Source organism: Poecilia reticulata, chromosome 21 (assembly GCF_904066995.2).
Source record: "Poecilia reticulata chromosome 21, P_reticulata-male-v2, whole genome shotgun sequence".
In the NCBI taxonomy this organism is placed as follows: domain Eukaryota; kingdom Metazoa; phylum Chordata; class Actinopteri; order Cyprinodontiformes; family Poeciliidae; genus Poecilia; species Poecilia reticulata.
Window position 1 is genome coordinate 7,029,145 of NC_088850.1, and position 23,759 is coordinate 7,052,903.

Sequence of the window (23,759 nt, forward strand, 5' to 3'; positions counted from 1 at the left end):
TTTTAAGCATTTTTATGATTCTTCATTTCCAAAACTTACCAAAAGCACTTTCCTACCAAAAGAGAAAAAAACTTATATGAGTATAAATTGATTTGTTTACAACTACAAAACGTAGGTATGAAGAGACAAGGGGTCAACCCGCTGGTAAAACTTGGCAAGGAGTTAAACTGACCTAAATCATTTAATTTAAATTCTTCATTTTTTATGCAGGACAATTTCACAATAACTATTGTCTCGATGGAAATTACAACAAAAGACAAAAACATAGTCTCTGTATGTTTCTTGAAGTCTTGCTTTCTGCCTCTTTGCACAGCAGATCCTTGTTTGGTGACCACCAGACCTGCAGGTATTTGGTCATTTCTCTCTCATTATGTAATGCAGCCTGGTTTCCTCAGTTTGGTGCTAGTTTTTCCTGCTACTGGAGTATTAAGAGGTTTCTTGTCCTTGTTGCCATATAATTGTGAGTTCTCCTGTTGCCCTCTGCATTTGGTTTTTTCGCCTTCATTAGGCTTTGTGACACCTCCGGCTTGTTATTTTAACTCTCCCTAAGCTATTTTGTGATAAGTTGGGGCATGTTGTTGTGCCTCAGGGGGGAGTTTATCACAGTGAAGTACCGTGGGAAAAATGTTATTAACGACTTAATTTGCAGTAGCCAGAACCAGAAAAAATAGCTTTTTTTTCTATATGTTTTGATATGAAAGATCATGTAAGGTGACTTATTTTAAGTTGATGGACTCTCATGTATACAACTACTGGACTATTTGAAAGCAATAGTCATATTTTAACTTAAGCCACAACCTCAACCAGTTGTTCAGGTTGTGGCTCAATAATTTTTGAGCAGTTGGTTAACGCCTATCTTTTTAGTATATTTTACTGAATGCATTAGGCGGAGTGAGGAGTGAGGAGAGCGAGGTGTCCAGTGCTGTTCAGTGTGACAGCGACCTATCACACTGGACAGGTCTGGCATATTTGCTGGGACATTTTCAAATCTTTGAGTCTATGAGGGACTTTAAAGAAAGGACAAATCGCTGAGGACAAAGCCAAAAAATCAAACTATTTTAACTTTGCTTAACAAAAGTTGTTGGTGTAGGACACCAAATTAGCCCAACAGCATAAATACCACTAAATCTGGCCATGGAATTACCTTTGTTTTAAGGTAAAGATGTGTTATAAGTAAGGATAAATATGTCTATTGCTTTATTTATTCAAGCAAAAGGGTGTCCATATGTGCACTTGGCACCAGGACACCCCAGGTCGCAGTTCGATGATCGATTTTCTCGTCGTTTCATCGGATCTGCGGCTGTATGTCTTGGACACTCGGGTGAAGAGAGGTGCGGAGCTCTCCACTGACCACTACCTGGTGGTGAGTTGGCTCCGGTGGTGGGGGAGGAAGCCGGTCAGACCTGGCAGGCCCAAACGTGTAGTGAGGGTCTGCTGGGAACCTCTGGCGGAGTCCCCTGTGAGACGGAGCTTCAACTCCCATCTCCGGCAGAACTTCGAACACGTAGAGTAGAGCCGCTGCTCCTCCACGTCGAGAGGAGCCAGTTGAGGTGGCTCGGGCATCTGGTCAGGATGCCTCCTGGACGCCTCCTTGGTGAGGTGTTCTGGGCACGTCCCACCGGGAGGAGGCCTCGGGGAAGACCCAGGACACGCTGGAGGGACTATGTCTCTCGGCTGGCCTGGGAACGCCTTGGGATTCCCGGAGGAGCTGGAAGAAGTAGCTGGGGAGAGGGAAGTCTGGGCCTCCCTTCTGAAGCTGCTGCCCCCGTGACCCGACCCCGGATAAGCGGAAGAAAATGGATGGATAGATGGATGCTTTATTGTTATTTTTTAATTTTTGCAACAAATTTTGAGTTTTCATCCACTTTTTGTTTGGTTTAATTACATAAAACGTTAAAGAATTGTCTTTTTAAACGTGCTGAGACATGTTTCAAATATCTAAGACGCTACACTGGCCTTCTGATAATTTTAAAACACCAGTAACAAGAGTGAATAGTACACGAGATAATCTTTTAGGTGTAGCAATGTTTCAATCGACTCCCTTCTTGTGACGTCACCAGCTCTCTGCTGCGCTCGCGCTCCCACTACACCTCGCTCTCCTCCTCACTCCGCCTCGCGCTCCCTCCACTCTCTGCGTGAAACAAAGTGTGGAGTCCGCGAGCGCCCGCAGGAATCGAAAAGCGAGAGCACGGACTGAATAATGGAGCTAAAACAGCAGATGGAATAACAACCTATAAACGAGAAAGACTGAGACGACTGAAGAAACTTGGACCGAGCAAACTTTTCACGGGAGGAGAACAGTCTCGTAAAGCCATGGATACACTTTTCTCTGTATTCCTGGGAGTTGTGATCCTCTGTTCAGGAGTTGGCTCCGTCTCCGCTCAGTTGCCTACAGGTAAAAGAAAATAACTCTTACGATGTTTGGAGTGTTGCTGTCGTTTGAGAGAGGTAAAGGGACGTTTAAACCGTATATCTGCCGTTTCTTCTTAGTGGAAGCACACGAATTCCGGGCAGGTGTGTGTGACGGTGTTGAAGAAAAGTTAACCTTCGCTTTGACAATGTCCCGTCATACCGGTTTTAAAGCTTCGCTGGTGCTTTTTAAACGACGCCGGATGCGAGAATGGCACTTTTCTGTGAGGTGAAGGTGATTTTTGTCAGGTTGAATGTTACAGGTTCGATTCGTCGGTGTAGTTAAAGCCGCATGTAAGGTTGTTTTATTTTGCCAAGTGGGTTGAGCTTACCAGTGAGTCGAAATGAATCAGAGCTTTGGGTTGTTGCCCTTTATTAAACTCAGATAAGTTGCGACATTAGATTGTTTGAAGTTTTGGAACGGACATTTTCTTACCAAAATCTCAAGTGAGAGGAGGAAAAAAAAATTGCACTTAGAATAAAATAGATTGTATTTACTGCTGCTTTTATTATTGTTATTTAGAAGTTTTTTTGTTTTTTGTTTTTAACTGGGCACTAAAATGGTACAAGACTGGATAAACAACGCGTGCCGTTCATCCTCTTCTGCAGCGCGTGAATGGAGAGGAGAAGTTATTGTGCGCACGGACATCACAGTATTAAAAAACAGTATATCCATGCGGTATGATAGTGAACCCATTTAGATATATTTTTGCAGCAATCTTGCACTATATATATAGCTTGGTGTGTCTTACAGGCGTTTATTTGGATATAGATTGGTGCGTAAATGATCGTTTAATTTTTATCATCTTCTTTTCTATCTTGTTTAACGCAGTTTTACAATAACCTTGTTTTCTTGGCTTCATCCGAGAGCCCTTTAAGTTTGATCTACCCCCCCCCCCCCTCTAAGTTAGGTTGAATTAAAATGTTTTGGGTTGGCAAAGATACGGGTTGTAGATATATCGGTTAAGTGCTGTTTTACTCGAGGTGATAAAAATGTATTAATTTGTCCTTTAAGATACTATAAGACTCGCAGAAAGTTGAAAACCTGAAACTAAAGTAGCCGCTGAACTCATTTAATTTCCTTTCCGTGGGTCGCGCATCATTCCGCAGCTCGTCGTCCTCTTTTTGATGTTTAAGACCTAACAATTGACGTATCCGAATTGCAAATCAAGCATTCGCACCCCTTTTATCCCCCCTTTTCCATCTTGTCTGGAGGAAACACGCGTTCGCTCCTGCAGGTGAAGCAGCAGCTGCAGCAGCAGCAGCAGCAGCAACGATGTTTAGAAATTCTGCAACTTTACAACTTTTCGCGTGGCTGCGATGTTTGAGCAGGGCTGCTGAGACCCCGACAGTCAGTCAGTCCCTGCAGCTCATCTGGTTTCATTTGAGCCAGCGCTCTACACTGTTTGCTGTGCGTTAATTTCGGCATTCAGCAGTTGTTTCTATTTCAACTCATGCATACAGAGAGAGAGAGATGGAGAGAGAGAGACGAGACTCACTAAACAGTTTTGAGGGCTGACCTCCAAAATCAAACTAAAACCTTAAGGACGCACACGCTTCAGTTAAGTCCCGCAAATGAATCCACATTCATTGTACAAAAACCTAATTTTCTGCTCCAGTATTCTCGCTGGCCGCATTAATTCCAACTTTATCAGCAAACGTTTTATTGTCACCCTTCACCCCACCCTGTAGCCCATAACTATCCCCCCTTTCTTCCCCTCCCTTGGGGCCATTTGGTCCTCGGGGCAACAAATGTGTGGAATTTCTTTGAGGCCTCTTTGGGAATGTGAGTGCTGTTAATTTGCAAGTAAATACAAGTGACTGGATGCTGCTTCGGAAAGGGGAACGTGGAATATCTGTTTGTTCGGATAACGTTTTACACAAATTACTTCCACTGAGTTGCATTCCAGGATAATAAGTAGTTATTTGTGCATGAAAGCAAATAAGGTCATAATAAGGTACATGTTAATAAGTTGAGTTTTGGCCAGCATCTTGGCTGCAGTGCATTATTCTGTAATGAACTCCCAGATTCAGGCACTTTAACAGATCAAAATTGTTTTTTTTTAATTACACAATTACTAAATCTTGCAACTTGTAACTCCTTTTCATTAAAATATTTCAGATTAAGGCCAACAGCATTAACTGCAAAATAATTAATACGTTAAAAAGGCAGCAAAGACACCAGGACTGTACAAGTTAAACATGATCTTAAACTTAAAACTATCTTTTATACATCAAAGAAGTTATTTAGTCTGTGCCCCAATATCTGTTTCAATAAATTAGCCTCATTCTTGTTTTATCAGTTTTTAGTTTCCCAATTACTGTGTCAAATTATAAATTGAGTCATTCTCATAAATCTCCCACTCTCCTTCTCCTTATCGTACTGCTTTGCATATTTGCATGTTGACTAATCACTTACAAAGTCAGCGTAATAAACGCGAACAAGCCTGCGCTTCACCGTCTTTATAAAGTCAGTGACGGAGTTTTATGTTAATTTGACAACTTTCTAAATCTTCCTCCTCTCTGATCGAGTTGTGACACAGATTCCAGGCGTCTTTAATCCTAATGAAGTGAAATGATTGTTTTCCATCAGTGTCTCCAGACGAATTAGAAGGCTGCCGCTCCCACTGAACACAACATCTGAGCTGGTTTAATTATAACTGTAAATTATTTCAGTATTTTGAACATTAGCACCAAGTTGGTTTAATTATAATTACTTTTCCGCTCCATTTAGGAGATGAAACAAAATTGGGTGTTTTAATGGAAAAAGGCGAGAGAAGCGGAGTGATAGTGAGAAAGAGGAGAGAAGGAGAGAGGGGGAGAAAAAAAAATCAAGAAACCATTGGTTTTTGGCCGTGGGCATCTCCTCCACTCAAGAGACTGTGAAAACGGCAGGAGGGAGTGTGTGTGTGTGTGTGTGAATCATTGTGTGTCTGTCTTTTTTTTGTGTATGTGCGGTGCGAATTTGTGTGTCCGCTCTTGTGCTTTGCTGTCACTTAAAGAGACGGAGGCAGGACGACGCTTTTAAGCCCTCCGGTGAACAGCGGTACAAAGAAGAGTATCTGAAATGTTTGCCTCTCATTTAGATTCATGCGAAAAATGCCTTCTCATTCTAGTCATGCCATGTATAATGGCTCCAAATCAAAGGCCCGTTTTATTTATTTTCTCGTTAAAAGTAACGCCTCAGTCTGCAGTTCTTCAGATCCATTTTTATGTCTTCTCCTCAAATCAAACGTCCTTTTTGCCCAAAGCCAATCTGTTTCTACTGATTTCAATTTGGTGATAGATTAAAAAATCTCTCTCTCTCTTTGAAAGTACTGGCTCATTCCTTGAGCTGTTTGGGGACGAAGTCTGAAAAATGTAATTAATCTGTTGAGAGAATTCATTAGCTAATCCCTCATTAGACTGTGTGCATGTGTGTGCCGGGGTATGAATGAATATGAGGATTTGTGTTGAAATGGATTAGCGACACATAGTGGTTGTTCAAACTCGGCGAGAGAGAGAGGTTCTGGGAAGATGATATGATTGACAGGTTGTAAATCATACAGTTACTGCTATGTTTTTGCTGGGTGCACATAATATATCAAACCTACCAAACATTGTGCAGTAATTTATTTTCAAAAACATGATTTTGGTGTTTTCACAGATCCTAATCAATGTTCTGAAGTCATTTGCAACACAGTGTTTCCCTTACACCTCATCAAGTAGTTTCAGCTCATAAACAAACCCATGTTACATTTTTGGGTTAAAAAGATATATTTTTTCCATTTATCTAGGCCTTTCATGGCTGACTTCTCAATTTTCAAAGTTATTTTGCAGTTTAGATGATTTAACCTATTGCAACATAATGCACCTTTATAGCAGATCGATTGCTAAAACAATCTACCATTAAAGGGAATGTTGTTTAATCTTGCCACATTGTGCTTAGTTTAAAATTACCTTTAAAACTCCTAACCTAAAGATGCTTTGAACGTTTGGAATGGTGGTTTCTAAACCTAAATGCTGTTTCCTTCATTACTTGGTCGGTGTTCTCTGAGCGATTCAACAGAATGGGGTGAACTGATTGACTTGAAATATTGGCACCCACATTTTCATTTCACAGTTTGTTATGCTAGAACCACAAACTTCAGCGTTCAAATATTAGCTATAAGACTGAAGTTAAGAAAAAATGTGCAGTTTAAGGAAAATGTTTCTACAGATAAAAAATCAGGGAAGTGTAGCTTGCATTTCTTTCGACTGTGTTTACTTTAGCACGTTTAAGTCAAAGTTAATGCACACCATTACTTTCAGAAGTCGCCTACGTGCAGTTTAAGATCAGTATAAATACTTTTCTCTCAATCTGAGTACTCTACTGCCACCATGAAACATGTGGGGAGGCATTTCTTTAGCAGGAACAGAGAAGCTTGTCACACTTAATGGGATTTTGAATCAAGCTAAATTCAGGCTTGTCTTGAAAGAAAACTGGAGACTAAGTTCCATCTTAAAGTAGGACAACACTCTAAATCTTAAAGCCAATCTTAAAGTTACTGCATTGTAACTTACAACCTACAACAGGATGGATTGGATCAACAAACTTATGTTTGCTGACACTTTTCGTCCTGTTGGATCTGTTTTACGAAGAATCGCCAAACATTTTAGTCTGTTGATGTGCAACGCTCATACAGAGATGCCACACATGACTTGCAACTGTAATCGTATGGAAGGATGTTTTCCCAAAATCTCAAGTCAGGGAGCTGAATTTGCATGCACGCCACACTTTTAAGATTGTTTTTGAAGAAAAATATGAGTAATTTTCCTTCCACTTCTCAGTTATGCACCAATTTGTGTTTTTCTATTATATCAAATCTCATTTAAAATACTGTAGTTTCAGTAGTAATGTAATAAAGTTTTTAAAACATTTAAGGAATGTTAATAATTTCTCAAGCACGGCTCTCTTTGAGCTTGTGGCAAATCATTGGGCGAATCAAATCAAGTGACCCATGAAAATGATGAAGTTCTTTGGAAATGAACTGAGGCAGAGCACTCAAAACAAATCTCAAATGCCTGAAACATCACATCCCTGATAAATGATGATACAAGTCCAGTATCATCAATCTCTGCTCTGCCCTGTGTGGCTCCGGTCACAGCTGTTGGTGCAAGGCTGTCTCTCATACATCCACACTCATATTTATTTACATACACACGCAAACACGCAGACACACACACACACACACACGCACGCACGCACGCACACACACACACACACACACACACACACACACACACACACACACACACACACACACACACACACACACACACACTGGTCCACATGGCTGACTAATGACAGATTAAGTAATCAACGCTCACAGCCGATTCATTACGTTATATTACATGCACGTACACACAAACACACAGGCAGATGTGAGAAGACTCATTGCCAGCTATGTGGGTTAGCCTTTTGGTGTTAAAAATATATTCAGTGGAGGTTTGACTGGTGATTGTTTGGAAGACGGGGAGAAACAGTGGCAGTTGAGGACAGTCTTGGAAAAGAGATTATTTTTAGGGTTACCATGAGGCTTGGTTGAGGAAAAAGGGCTGAGGTTAGGCATATGTTGGAAAGTCAGGAAGTTTGTGTTTGGGAACTTAGTCATAAATGTTTGAATTTACTTTTAAAGACTTTTTTCCTCACTTTCTGGAAACGGTATATAAAACAAAAACTATTTTGTCTAATGACATCAAGATAATCGTCTATGCAAATAATTAGCTTCAGTTCTGTGGTTGTAAGAGAGCTTATCTATTTGATGGTAAATAATGAATACAGAGAACACCTCTCTTGCATCTGTGAACCTTTGCATGCTTTCTAATCTAATTCTGTCCTATTATTCTCTGCTTTGCTTCTGCTGGATCCAGCTCACTTGGGGCGCGCAGAAAAGGGTGAGTTACGACTTGTCGGCAAAGAGCTGTGTTTCATGTTTCATCGTTCTTTTAGTGTTGTCATAATTATTCCATGGCTTTAACTCTAGGTTCTGTTTCCAGCCTGACATCTGTTGTTCTCATTATTTACCCTCCTCCATTACACCTTCCAGAGGCTTTTTGGTTTTGCATACCCATCCCATTGGAAACTAACAGCTCAGCTGTTATTTTGATACTTTTTAAACTCACCATAACACCATTAACAATTTCTTTCATGCATCTTTTTAAGCAAACATCAAAGTAACGCTTGTAGGTATAGTTTATAGTTTTCACTGTTATAGTTTTGTTTTATGACATTGCAGTTTATTGGATTTGCTCCTTGATTACTTGATTGAATGTCAAAGACGTTTCAGTGATTCACACACCTTAAGGCCACGTCTGTCGTAATTTTCTTTCCTCTACATAAATAGCTTGAACCACTGAAATACTTGAAGCGGTCTTGTACCGGCTTGTTGTCGCTTGTAGTTATGACTCCGCTTACCCTGCTGTCAATTAATCTGTTTGCCGCTTGTCTTTGTGTCTCCTTTCCTGTTTTTGTCTGTCTGTCCTTCTGTATAGTTAGACAGCTGTTGGGGGGGTTTGAAGTTTCCAGGTGCTGTTTGTTTAGCCGAGCCTGCTCTCCTTTAAAGGAGCTCAGAGGAACTTTGTTCTCTCCATAGCAGAACACCTTCTCTCCACTTTTATTTTCTCTTTTATTTCTCTTCTCCCATGTCCCGTATTTTGTTTTTTTTTTCCTCCATCTGTTTTTCTCACTTTCACACACAAACACTCGTAGCAAACAGTACATTTTAAGATGGCTGTTCTTGGTTGTGAAAGTGACAAGGAAGTAAAGCACTAAAGAGAATATTGGCCCTGTAGGCAGAGAGTTTTCTTTGTGGCTGCGTGGTTTCCCTCAAGGTTTTTAATTAACAAAGCAGATTTTTTTTTCCCATTCAAATATAGACTGTTACTTTTTAAAAGGTAGCACTCTTTTATTCTACAAAATGTTACCATGCATGAATTGGAATGCATGGTAAAAGTCAAGCTATTGAATGAATGCAAAAAATGTTTTTGATTTAATGAAAACCCGTTAAATGCTGTTAATTCATGTGAGGTATGACATAAACAGAAAAATGGGTTTGTCTAGTTTTGTATCAGCTCTTATCCTAAGTCCTTTAAAAGCTGAATTAATAGATTGTTTTTGATAAGGAAAGCCAAGATACTGCTGCAATTTCTATCAAATCAACCTTCTTTAGAAAGTGTATTTAAAATAATAAAAGCTGTGCAATGTACCCTTAAAAACAAAGAAAACTCATTTAAATTGAAAGATTAGATGAAAAGAGATAAAACCAGTTTAACAGAATAAGCATAATTTATGATTGCTTAATTTTGAAGTAATTAAAGTGATGGTAACTGTTTGCATAAACCTTTTGTGGGAATGGATTTAAATTTTGTGTCTGGATTGAAAGAAACAGCTCTTTACCACAGAGCAGTTATTTTCACTCAAAAAAAAAAAAACTAAAATAAAAAACCAAGTGAATAACTGGCCAGGGTAATAATAACGAGAATGTCAGTGGCGCTAAGTTGGATGCAAAGTTGGATGATTCATTTTGAAGGAAAAAAGGACAATCTCCAACTATCTGCTCCAGCATTTCCCTGTATCGGGTTATAAGGACTAAAGGGCACATAAACCTGTTTGTCTTTTACAACCCGTGTTTAATGCATGATTAAACATGTATAAAAAAGTATACAGGTTTTGTTAAAACCTGTATAATTTTAACAAAAGTGCCCCGAAGATGTATCTACAACAGTTGAAAAAGACGAATTTCACTATTTAACATAGTAGAATAAGTAACACTGAAATATATCTAACTTATATGTTACTAAGTTTTACTCTCTTGTTCAGTGTAACAAATTCCTGTAACTCCTCAGGAAGTTTAGCAAATGTTTGATGAGACACAGGTTGAGCCAAACCCCTGAGGGTCATTTGCAGGAGGGGATATTGATGGCTTATTGGTTAAAGTTTAGCTAAGCCTGGGTTAGCCTTTTCAAATATGTCTGTTTAGTTTTTTTTTGTTTGTTTTAAGACTAAAGTAATTAAAAAAATGTTTTTCATTTGGTTTATGCAATTTTTAATTCATTTGTCTGGATCAGACAAACTATGCTCTTTTGTTTCATTTGTGTCTTATTCTGTTGAGGGTCTTGTTGCTTTGAACAGATCAGACAACCAATCTGCACATATCCTCAGGTGAACTGAAAAAAGCCTTGTGGCTCCTCTGCATTCAGCTTTGGATGCAGGATAATACAAGGTTTCTATTAGTTCAGTTATAAAGACATCTGTCAGGAAAATGCAAGGTACAATCAAGCAAATACCACAAAAGTTGCCAAGAGCAATCCATTTGCAGCATAAGAAAAACTCAATCCTGATCTCTTTATTTTTTTTATGAAGACTTTCCACATGGCATTGAGCTTCATTCACTCTCATCCACGAAGCTTCTGCATGTCCATCTTCATGTTATGAAAGGACAGATTGTCAGTGCCCTTACGTTCCTTTCTGTCAGTCCTCTCCAATTTAAGCTGATTTCAGATCAGACGTGGTGGAAAGCTTTTGAGATATGTAAACCCTCTTGTGTCTGTGTGTTTGTGTGGGTGGGCATGCAAGCTTGTGCAAATCAGGGGCTTAAAGAGAGCTAGCTGTCCAGTCCATTAAGATTATCATCTTCATCCATGGGCACATATCTTCACATCACCACACTTCTGTTCCTCTGTTTTTGTGGAGATAAAAATCTTTCATCAGATATTCCAATTTTTCCACCAAATGATCTTATTGGTTGTTTTTTTTTTCACTCAAAATCTGTCTGTCTGCCACCTTAATCTGTCGTTTAGTCTGTCCGTGTCCCTGCCAGCTTTTCTATGTCCTTCCTTGCTGCAGATGACTGCAGACACATGGTCAGCCTGACAGTGATCGTGTATACGCACCTACAGTCACTCACTCTAAAAGACAGGCTGTGTGTGGGAGTGTGGAGACAGACATTAAAATGTTGAGTGGCTGTCTGCATCTCTGTCAGTTTTCTGGCTGGTCCATCTCAGCCTTGATGTCTGAAACACTCCCTGTGATAAGACCATAATTCAGGAGTTCAGTTTGAAATATATAGTATTACCGCTGTTGTTTCCTAGGGGTTGGGGGTTTGAGCATCTCTGTGTATCATTTGTTGTTCTTCCATGTTGCCAAACAGAAAGATAGTGGGGGTCCTCAATGTCTGTTGTGTATCTCCATGCACTTTTATTTTTATCTGCTTAATGGTACCTGTTCAAAGTTATGTAAACTTGGAACCACTGGTGATTCTTCCCACTCCAGTCCTTGATGCTTAAAAGTGATGTAATGTGCTCTAAATCAAAAGGTCCATACTGAAAACATTTCTGTACCATTAAACCCACTCATGATGGGTTTATGATGGTGGCTAAGCTCTCTGAGAGTATTAGAAAATTCTTAAAAAAAAAAAAAAAAACAACAGAAAAGAGAAGATAATGTGGGTTCAGCACAATTGGTGGCCAACATATCAAAATCTCAACCATAGTCTGTTAAATCCCTGATCAGTTTTTCCCTTTGCAGCTTCATATATAGTAATTGCTGCTTCTTTTTGTACCCATACACATATTACTTTGTCCGCATGGCTTATCAGTTTATTTTTTATAGTTCATCATTTACATAAATTACATACATAGTGGTTAAGAATGCAATAGACACTGTTTTCACTGGGGTTATGGACCATAACCACCTGTGAATAGCTTATATCTGCAAATACTTGAAAATACGCTAAAAACTGCTTGTCACTGACTATTTTAGTTGTTCACAAACCAAATACACCAAAAGATGAAAATCTAGATGATATCTAAATGAAAATTAAGAAAGTTTATCCTAAAGTACATGCTGTAAGGAAGTTCAGTGAGGACTGGAGCTGTCAGTTGTAAATACAACAACAAAAGAAATCAGTTTCGACTTGGAAAAAGAGTTGTTGATGTTTAAAAAGCAGAAGAGGAATCAATAAAGTTATCACAGCATTACCAAGCATCAAGGACTGCGATGGGAAGAATCATCAGTAGTTCAAAAGAAACCACAAAGCTCAAGTACAAACCTGAAAGAGACAGGAAATGAAAGGTTTCAAAGACCCTTGAAGAAAAACTCATGAGAGGTGTCTCTACAGACCCCAGAACAACTGCAAGGATGCTAATTAATGACTCGGCCAGGTCACGAATCAGAGCTGTGCAAAGGAATTGGCTGCAAAGTTGCAGATCAAGAAGAACTCCCCTTTGCAGAAGTGACACCTTTTAGCCAGACTGAAGCACATAAAGGACAACCTGGTCAAAGACTATGCATGCTGCAAGAATGTTCTTTGGTCGGATCAGATGAAACTAGAGTTCTTGCCAGAGAGATGTTGCTCATTTTTTAAAATGACATTGTCAATACAGTTAAACTGGTGACTTCACTATGCCTGAAACTGGGAATCTTGTCAAAGTGGAAGGAACCATGGAAAAAAGATGGTTTGAAAGAAAACCTAAAGCAGCCACATGTAAGACATAGTCTGCGCCATCTCTTTGTCTTCCATCACGACAATGGCCCAAAACATCGCTGCTGGTAAACGACTGTTCCCAGAGCATTAAAGTGAATAATATTGACTGACTTGCACAAAGCCTTGATTTGAAAGTCATTTGAAATCTGTGGAATGAACTTAAATCAAAAGGTCTTAACCAAAAGACCATCTAATCTGATGGAGTTTTAAAGATTTACTGGAATTCCTCTGGTGACAACTGCAGGTTGTTATCCACCAAAATGTAACACACAAATGACTGATAGCATCAGGGAGACTAATTATTTTGAAAATGAGGATGATAAAAGGAGAATATTAGACCTTTGATGTTTACAATCAAAATGAATCATCTTTCCCTTATCTTGTTTAACTTTCCAGTTTACTGGTAAAATGTTGTACAAAGCTTAATCCAGAGACAGGCAAATTAAGCTAAGCAGAAACGATTAACCATTTAATTAGAGCTTTTATATTTAATGAAATTACAGCAAATTTATCTGTGTATCGGCTAGATAGATCTTTTCTTTTACATAAGTAGCACCCTTTAAAATGATTAATTTTAACATTTTAAAATAAACACCCTGATAATGGATATTTTTGACACATAGTTGTAAATTATTAGAGGAGTAAAAAGCAAAACACATATGCCCACATGCATTTTACTAACTTCGTGCTTAACTTACTAGGAGTAAAGGCAAAATTAATCGAAACAATTCTGTGCCAAAGTGGCCTGCTGGAGTTTCCGCCAAAATATTATGAGTCACATAAATCAAACCAGAGATTTGGATTTGTCAAATCTAGTGGGTATATCTTAGTCTTTTTTTGGTGCCCACATGCCCCTTTATGCTTTACTCCACTTCCACAGATAACGTTAAGCCTGACATGTTTACTGCTCACATAATGAAAAAGCTCAAACATCACAGTGAGGAAGTGAGCTGCATTAAAGTAAGCTATGGTGAAGAACTAATAGTCAAAACTTAGGAGTCTCTCAGCCTCATACCCACAAACAGGCAACTTAGAGATTTATATCAATGCATTCATGAGACTACACAATAGTTTTTCCTTGGTTTCCATTGATTGCAGCGTGAGAACAGCCACTGAGACAGTAACTCCCCCAGGCACTCGTTTTTGTGAGTTTTCTGGAGCAGCGCTGAATCAACTTTTGGTGGGAAACCCTTAATCTGAGTTCGCCGGCTTAGATTAGAGAAGCCCAGAGATGTTTGAAAAGGTCTAAACAGTGCGCCCTTTCCATCGGACGGATGATAAGAAAGAGAAGGCAGAGAAACTCCCAACAGGCATACAGCTGCGAAACATGTGCACCAAGAAAGATGCCAAAATAGGACATGCAACGTCTTCAGTCATAGACGAAAGTCGTGAGACTGAAAGTCACAAAACATTTGGTAAACCTAAACTCCCGTAAATTGCTGATATTCAGCAAACTTAACTTTTGCTGAAGAGGTGAAGGAAAATCTACTAACTGAAACTCCTTTCTTTTTTTGCAATGGTTAGGTTACCTCTTCCCCCCTCTTCTAGTTCTTCTGCTTGGAATTTATGACCCACCAAAACACAGCAACACAATGTTTATGAAACCCTCCCCCTTCTCACGCACTCCTTTTTCCTTCACTCTTTTCTCCTGCTGTCCTCCTCTTTACCACCCCCTCTACATTTACCTCTACTACACAATCTATTGCTCCCACTCCCATTCCTTCTTGTTTCTCCAGTTTCCTTATCTCCCTCCCCCCCCGCACACACAACAAGAGCATGAGTGGGGTTTCCAAATCCACATTCAGTGGTGTTGCATTACATGGGTAAAGCACTAGGGTTTACTTAAGGTGGAATTTACAGATGGAAAAGAGAAAGTTGGGGTAACAACAGAACAATGGTTGAGGAGGAAAATTCTTTAAACCAGCTTGCCTTAAAACTGTTTCACATCAAAGAAGGAAGCTGTAATCTACTTAAGTATTTCCAGCTGGTGCCAGTGAATGTAGCTCTAAAAGGCAACAATTTATCTGATTGCTCAAAATCCTAAGTACAAAATCTCATCTACCATGTCATGCAGGCATAGAGCATTCTCACCCCTTTGTCTTTACCTTTTTCCCCTTTTTTTTCCCCTGAGGATTTTGTCTCAATGTTTTGTTCCTAAATCTTTCCTGAGTCACCCAGAAGAGGAACTTAAAATGTAAGACATTTTAGATTTAAAAAAAAGTTGCTCCTTTGTATCAGGTAGCCATGTTAATTTTCCCTACGACTGAGTTGGGCCAAAAGTAAATAAAGTGTGTTTGTGTGAAACCTGTGTGTGCCTGTTATTGGAGAGTGTGTGCCAAGCGAGCTGTCTAGTTGGAGTAACGGTTAGCAGATACAGTGCTACCTCTCAATGACATTAACTGTCTCTTACACTAAGGATCAGGCACAAAGACACACACACACACACAATCGCACCATACTACCTTAACACACAGTGTCGCTCTGTCTCACTGGATTAGTCCCACAAAGCAGGTTACTTGAAGTTAAGTATAGGTTTAAAACACAACTACAGCTGTCTCTGTGTGTTGAGTTTTAAAGATGACTCAAGGTGCAACCAGAGATGCAGCAAGCAATTCTGCTGCTGATTTCCATAGTTTGATTTTTGAGTGCAGGTGCTTTGACCTGCACTTACAAATCTGTAAAAAAAATCTGTAGCATAAGATCTAATAACATTCAAAGCATTTTTTGCACAGATTTGTGCCATGACAAATATTTAAATATTTATTATAGCTTAGGCGACATCACACGAAGGAGAAGAGTTGCCGTAAAGCACAGCTGTACTCTTATTGTAAAAGACATATAAAAATGTACATTTAAAACTTTTGGGTCTATATTTTTAAAACAGGTTTTGTGTGATTGCTGACTTCAGTGCTAAGATTTTCAAAAGGTCCCCAATCTTTTGGAAAACATGTTCCACCACAGACAAGTTGACGACTCAAAAGCATACTGTGGGATATTTCAGTTTTTATTTTTTAATACATTTGCAAAAATGTCTACATTTCAGTTTTTTTTTATGTCAAAATGGGATGCATGAGAAATAATATGATCTTTTTTGATTTTAGCAAACGGCTGCAATGAAACAGAGTGAAAAATTCAAAGAGGCTGAATACTTTGTGTGCCGACTGTATATCTATATGACTTGCGTAAGGATTTGGACATTTAATATTTCAGGTCTTGTGTTGCGAGCTATGTCAACTTATTGTAAGTGGCAAGCAAGTATTAAAATACAAACTAAAATCTAATATACTGAAATGCTTTTTCCTGTTTCTCTCACTCAGACAAGGGCAATTAAAAATAATGTATAGAAAATTAATGCAAATGTCAAAAGACCTAAAGAATCTTGAAATATATGCAGAAAACCCACTATTAAAATTACATAATTGCATAACTTTTAGATATATGTGCAGTTTAATTCCACTTTCATTGTTTTGTTTTCATTCAAGTCAAAAGTTGCTGTTTTTATAGCTGTGACTTCAGCATTGCACAAGAGTTGGTAATGAAGATGTGAAATGTAGTTTCTTGATCACAGGTAAAGGAAATAACATTTTTATTAGGTAATTATGTGCAGATCAGTATTTCAGATGGCAAGATGATGTGACAAAGAGAGAAGGAGATAAATTGCTTCCTAATATGATAAAAGATTTTATTTGGAAATACTTCCAAAAAAACACAGTTTTGCTATGTTTGTGTTGCCATGCAGCAAGTTACACTCTGTCCTCGTTATGACTTGTTGCTCTCCTGCAATGGTCATTGGAGCAGACCACAGTCACAGTGGGACACCTCAAACATGTCTGCTCAACACAACTACTCCCTGCTTGAATAAATGTTGCAGCCCAGCCATGAGCTCACTCTGCCTCTCCTTCTGAGGCCTGCTTTCTATCACACCTCCCCCTTCACACTCACAAACACACTCTTAACTCTCACATACCTCTGGCCAGAGTGAGTGAGAACGTCGACTACATGTGGTTTTGGTTAGCCACGCGTTCCCCTCACAATGGCCCCACATTAACCACTTCTACTTTACCACTGTAGGGAGCATGTATATATGGTCCTTTCAGTGGATGCTGTTGTGTGTTTGCTTGTAAATCTGCCTGTCTGTACATGCACAGCATTTTTGTGTGTCCCAGCCTGAGGCTGTGTTGAGTAGAACAGTGAATCAAGGTTAGTGGTCCAAAGAGAGCAACAGAGGCAGAAGGAGGGGAAGGGGGACTTTAATTGAGGGAGCAGAAGTTAGAAAAGAAGGAGAGCAATGGGTTTGGTAAACTGGAGCAGTGTTGTGGCCTAATGTGAGCTCATTAGATGGCAATATACATTTAGAGAATATGTCTTCTGATGCAAATAATAAGTGCTATTCTTCATAATTTGTGACATTGAACAGTGCTCTTTTGTGCAGGAGATGTGAAAGAAAGACTCTTAAACAAGTGTGAAAGCAGGGATGCTTCTTAGTGATGCTCTGGTAATTTATCCACGGATGGAAATGGATCAGATTTCCATCGATCGGCTCTGATTGTTTAACAGCCGGTGAAATGCAAAAAATACAAAGTTTACTTCCATATTTTATAAATGCAACAAAACTGGAAACTCCTTCATTTTTGGTTGGCAAAGGCATTAACAAACAGCATAGTCTCTGATGCTCTTCCTTATCAAATGTAGGTTTGAAACATAAGCTTTGATGAACAAATGGAGATCATCTTTGATGCATAAATGGAGATAATCCTTGAATTCTTTTTCTGTCGGATTTAAAACAGCTTTTTCTATGACGGAACCTGCTGCGCCTTTTTCAGTTAAAGTTAATTACATCTAATTGTAGTTTTAAAACAAATTTTATATAATCGAGCTTTTGTGTGTTATTGTTTTAGAAAAAAATCAGCAGGTCAGATCTCAAGGAAGATTTTAATTGTACGTAATGTACACAAAATGTTTAATGAGTTTGAAATTTCCAAGCAAAACATTATAGAGTTTCACTTTGATTGGCTCAGATCTGTGATTTGTAGGACTATAATTGGAAAGTAAGATTATTTTCTATTAGATTCTTCAAAACTACTTTGATGTTTAATACATTGAGCGAGTCAAAAAAAGGTTAGAGATATATACTTTCGATGCATAAATTGAGATAATCTTGTAAAACCTTTATTTTCTGTTGAATTTAAAACCACTGTACTTTTTTTTAGCATGTTTTCTCTTTAATGTGTTATAGCCCTTAGGATAAAAATTGGAATCAGTTAAAATTAGAATTGGTGAGAACCTTTAGAAACTGAAAGTCAGAATTGGCCAGGAAAAGCATAACCAGTGCATCGCTGCTGATTTATTCCAATTATATGGATGGATGGATGGATGGTAAAACGTCAGCCAAAGGGTTAACTTAATCCCACCTTTCCTTCATTAAATTGTGAATCCATGATAAAGTTTGGACTGATTTTACACCAACACAGAGTATACCACACACAGTACTTCTCCAGGGATTCCCGAGAGCGTGAGTCACTTTAATCATATTGCCTGGTCTCTTAGAAAAAAAAGTGGAGAGTCTCCACCTACATGCGATAAATAAAAAAAAATCCAACCTTTCTAAACGATGCTGTGAACAAAGAGTGGGCTTAAGCAGTTGGCAGAGTTGTTGCTTTAGTCAAATCTGGCTGTTATGGCAAGTTTTCTGTCTTTTATGCCCAACTAGGTGTGAATCCTTTTTCTTGGCGGCTGCAAAATCGGCTTATTTTATCATAATAGTGTAGTGTTCAATACACTGTTTTTGTTGATATCTGTTTTCATATCTACAACCTTGTTGAAGGGATAAAACTGAAAAAATATCCCTGCAGAGATATGTGTTGTTATGCACCCCACATGGAGCAGATTGTGAATTAATTACACTTCCGGTTGCCATGTACCAAATTAGATTACCTTAAATCGTCAGACTTTCAAATAGTAATTGAATCCCACGATGATGCCTCTTGGATTTCAAGCTGAAATGGCAGTCTATTTTTCTGGCTTTTACCTTTCCAAAGTTGATTTATTAATTTTTTTTCATCATTTGACAGCACTTAGAGTTGTGCAATACACATGCCAAATAGGTGTGCAGTGTTGTTTCTGCTGAGTTAAACAGACTAATGGAACGTTTGAAAAAACAAAACAAAACAAAACAAAAAACAAACAGAAAAGTGTTGGGTGGTGTTCTGACTCATAACCATAAGAAGCTATTTAGATGTATGTTGCAAGCCACCACCTGCATGGCACAAGCCTGAACTATAATCCTTCACAAAATAGAGGAGAGTGAAATGAGAGTTAATGCTGCAGAGGAGTAGTGGGGGAAATATATATGGGAGATGGAGCAAGAGCTTTTTGAAGTATGATAAGGAAGTATGCAAGAACAGAGCAGACAAGAGCAGACTGACACAACAAACGCTTGCAGCTGCATGTTTTTTTTTTTCTTTTCTAACCTTCATTTCTGCTGATAACAGAGGAGGGAGGGAGGCAGTGGAAGTTAGTTGTTTTGATAGGATGCAGGTCTTAATACTTTTTCTTGATTTGTTTTTTTTTTGTCTCGTTGCAGCAAGCTGTTTCCATTCTTTTCAATCCTATGATTGGGTTAAGGTTTAATTCCTAATAAAACTCTCCTGCTATGTAAAAAAATTGAACAAGCTTTCACATTTATTAATTAATTGTAATTAGGTTTCTCGCTCACTAATACAGGGGAGATATTGCCAGATGTTCATCTAACAGATGTGCTCTGAACTTTGCTTTTCGTTCTAGGTCGTGTGTGTGTCTGGTCTTGTGTGTGCATGTTTACATTGCCGAGTGACTGGAGTTCTGCGTGCTGATTGGCTGTTTTCTGCTCTGAAATCAGCCTGTTTGTCTTTCAGGGGGCCTGTTTCTGTTTCACATTCCTAAGCATTTTGCTGGAGCAGTTTCAGTTTGACCTCAGCATTGGAGTGAAAGTTTAAATCTAATTTCATGTTGTCGTGAAATAAGGTAGATGGTAGGCTAATTAAGCAGAGATCGACATAAATGGGATTCATTTACATTTGAGTAAATTCAAAACATGCAAAATAAGAAATCAAAGTACTATTTATACAAACAAACAAATCAATTGGCCAGGAAATTGACTAATTTTCCCTTGCATGATGCTTTTGTGTTGCATGTTAAAAGTTGGAAAGAAAAAAAATACAAAATATAAAATATATAATTTATTCAACTCATATAATCAAAACAGTTCTACTTGTAATGCACACAGTCCAATTCAACTGATCATGCTATGTCAACCAAAACATGGAAATGGTAATCAGTGGATAGAACTTAGTATTAGAGAAGATACCTATTATTTATTTAAAACTCCAAATAAATTTTTAAAATGATCCAAAAAATCACCCTAATGGAAGGAATTACACCTTAACTAACAAGAACATCTCTAGTGAGGAACATTACATTATATTTTTAGTTTTTTCTACACCTACTGGATTTTAGTTGAGCATCAGAAAATATGCACCTAACCTGTTTTTATAACGTAGTGTGTAGAAGATCTTCTCTCTTGCCTTCTCTGATCAGAACCTTCCTCAAAAATCTGCCCATAACAAATAAAAGAGCTTACTACCATCCCATCTTTGAGTGCGTTACTATCAGGAGTTAGGTTTGGGTGTGTGACTAATAACTAGTGAGTAACACACTGAATGTGTTGACGTCTCTTGGCAGACACAGTGACACTAGCTGAAGAGTTTTTCCTTTTTTTTCCCCAAGTTCGTGTGTGTTTATGACAGGTAGCTAATTACACGAATGTGTTTGTCTGTTTGTATATGTTTTCACACATCCGCAGTGACCATAGGCCTGACAGGCAGGTCTTAATTAGTTGCCGTGGCTGCTGATGATGTGTCCTGACAATAAACTGCGGTGCTGACAGAGTCCCCTGCCTGAGAGCAGGGAGGCATGCTGGGACTGATGCGGGGTCTGCTCATCCATCCTGCAGAGTGTTTATCTGCTGGATGTGTTTGCATAAATGTGTAGAAGTTCAGATGGAAAAAAAAATGGCAGTTAGTTTCTTGTTAGTAAGTCTGTGAATTCGCCAGTAAGGGAAGGATTAACGGAGAGGCAAATAAAACACCCTTGCATGGACTCTTTTTTTTTATTCCCCTATGGTAAACATTGTCAAAGTAGGAAATTGCTTGTGGATTTCCAATCTGTAGGTGTGAAGATGGAATGACTTCAATCATTGCTTTATTCATCCCTCCCTTTGTCCCCTCTATCTGTAACCCTCTTCACCCCATCCTTCTTTTCCTTTATTCATCCCGGGAGGCAGCGGGAGGGCAAACAGAGCGAGTATTGTGAAATGTGTCAACAGCATGTCACAACAGATCCACAGAGAGACGGTCAGCTGTACAGAAACCGATTTATGGTGATTTCCACTGATGTCACAGAACAGGTCCTATTGCAAAAATAAAAAAAACAATGAGAGAAAAATGTGCAGAAAATTATTGCACTGTTTAGCACTACAATTACTGCATTCATTATGCATTCAGGGATTTCAGTTTTTGCTAAACGACAGACAAAAGACAAACACAAGAGCAGAGACAATTGCTGCGCTTTGATACAGCGTCACCCCGATTTCATTATGCACATTTTGTGTGTGTGCCTGTGAAAGTGTTGGGTGTTTGGTTTGCTGGTTGTGAACTCAGATGAATCTTAATGGCCGTCATTTAACCTTTAACCTCAGCACACTGAAAGGGAGCAGCTAACACACATTCACAGTGAACTAGTTTAGTGGATGATCTGTGGGAAGTGCTAAGGGTTTGAAGAGTGTGTGTGTGCATATTGGAGGATGTGTTTGCGTGTGCTAAGAGGGAAAGGTTGATCGGGTTCAAAAGAGACAATTTTCTTTGAGAGCTTTGTAGGATCTGCTCTTAATGAAAATGGTTTTGGTTTGACTTGACATGAAGTACACTTCTTGGTTGTACTTTAAAGTGAAGCTTGTGTCATGCATATGCAGATTTACTTTACAGTTTTGGTTGAACTTTTTTGTTAAATTCTCCACTTTGGACATTTTGCCATAAACAAAAATGAAACAAGAATTCGTTGAATAATATATATATATATATATATATATATATATATATATATATATATATATATATATATATATATATATATATACACTATTAATTGGGCATTCAACGAATTCATATTCGTTGAATGCCATTTTTGTTTTGTATATATATATATATAAATATATATATATATATATATATATATATATATATATATATATATATATATATATATATATATATATATAGTGGTTTATAGCTGGAGTTGTATCAGTTTGTCAGTTTTCATCCTAGCAATCTAGTCAGAAGTTCAAAAATCCAAACTGTATCTCTGTAACCATTTACAAACTCATATGGAATCATAAGAGTTTGCTTTAAATGTGACAATTTAGCAAGAGAGAGAGCACAGACTCTTTCCTGATCCATATCCATCTTGTCTCCTACAATCTGATATGAGTCCCACCTACTCTTGTGCATACAGCCCTGGCCTATTTTATTTAATAATTGTAGCATATAGCATTATTGGGTGACTTTCAGAGTATTTCATCAATCAATTCATGGCAAAACGTTTGGTTAAGATTAACTGAACTCCTGGTTAGTAGAGGTGGTTTGCAGAATGAGGAGGGCTTTGGGTTTGCTGTATGACTGTATGCTAAAAGATCTATCTATCTATCTATCTATCTATCTATCTATCTATCTATCTATCTATCTATCTATCTATCTATCTATCTATCTATCTATCTATCTATCTATCTATCTATCTATCTATCTGTCTATCTGTCTGTCTGTCTGTCTGTCTGTCTGTCTGTCTGTCTGTCTGTCTGTCTGTATAGCTTTTTAAAGTTAATGTGTTCAGGCATTTTCCTGAGACTCAAAAAATTTTGAGACATCAGGTCTCAATGACAGCAACAATGACAGCAGGGAGAAGTCTCAAAGAAATGAAGTCAGAGTTGTTAAGATGCTGTTTGCAAGACTCAGTCTTCCATTAATTGTCGCGACATTTCTGCAACTGAATTCAGAAATATTAGTGACCTTTTTGAAATTTCAAAGTTGTGGACAGGATCTGAATTGTCATGGGAGTAACTAATGCAAACTTGACTTGCTGTGAATATATAAGATGATAAACACAACTTTATGTGTGAATCCCCCCATTACTATACGTTTGTTCTGAAATATTTACATCCACTGCTTCCCCTCACACAGTGGTGTGACAGCATCTCTGCTTCTAATATGAATAGTTAATGACTGCTTATGACTGCAATGTGATACGAGAAGAAAAAATATTTGGATTGCTATTCTTGTATCCTGTATATTATACAAAAAAACACCAAAACTAACAATATAATATCAATCCTATCTTGTCATGGGCTGAGCATGGATTTGTTGATGTACAACCTGGAACATCCAAGTCAGTATCAGAAACTCTAACGTTAAAATATCGGAATCAAATTTATTACTGTACGCTTAGTTTGTCAGCCTAAATAGCATAGCTAACTTACATTGCCAATGTTGCTGAATTGTGCAGGACTGGTCATGAAATCCTTTTTCTTGATTTGCTGAACAAGAACACCTTCTGTTCATAAGTCGAAGCCTCAAAAGTGAGAATACTGTATGCATGCTCCTTGCATGGAGAAGAACTGCCGAACTCTAGTTGCATGATGATAGTGGGCGGAAACTGTCACTTGTGTGTGTGTGTGTGTTGTCCATCTGGCAGCCCCCCTGTTCAACTCCTCCAGCACTAATGCACATATGGACCCTACACACACACACACGCACACGC

At 38.4% G+C, this 23,759-nt stretch overlaps 1 protein-coding gene across 12 annotated transcripts in view; it reads left to right on the top strand.

Annotated features, from left to right (window-relative positions):
• Positions 1–2,103: 2,103 nt before the first annotated feature.
• ptprk (protein tyrosine phosphatase receptor type K) overlaps positions 2,104–23,759 on the top strand; it is a 102,909-nt gene continuing 81,253 nt past the window's right edge. For 9 of the 12 annotated variants that reach the window (XM_008397407.3, XM_008397415.3, XM_081602430.1 and 6 more), the window contains exons 1-2: positions 2,105–2,395; positions 8,302–8,325. In XM_008397407.3, the coding sequence (XP_008395629.2) occupies positions 2,314–2,395; positions 8,302–8,325 (106 nt within the window). In that variant the 5' untranslated portion in view covers positions 2,105–2,313. Of the gene's footprint in view, positions 2,396–8,301; positions 8,326–23,759 lie in introns of all 12 variants that reach the window. The other 3 variants (XM_008397403.3, XM_008397405.3, XM_008397406.3) reach the window with 1 other exon arrangement.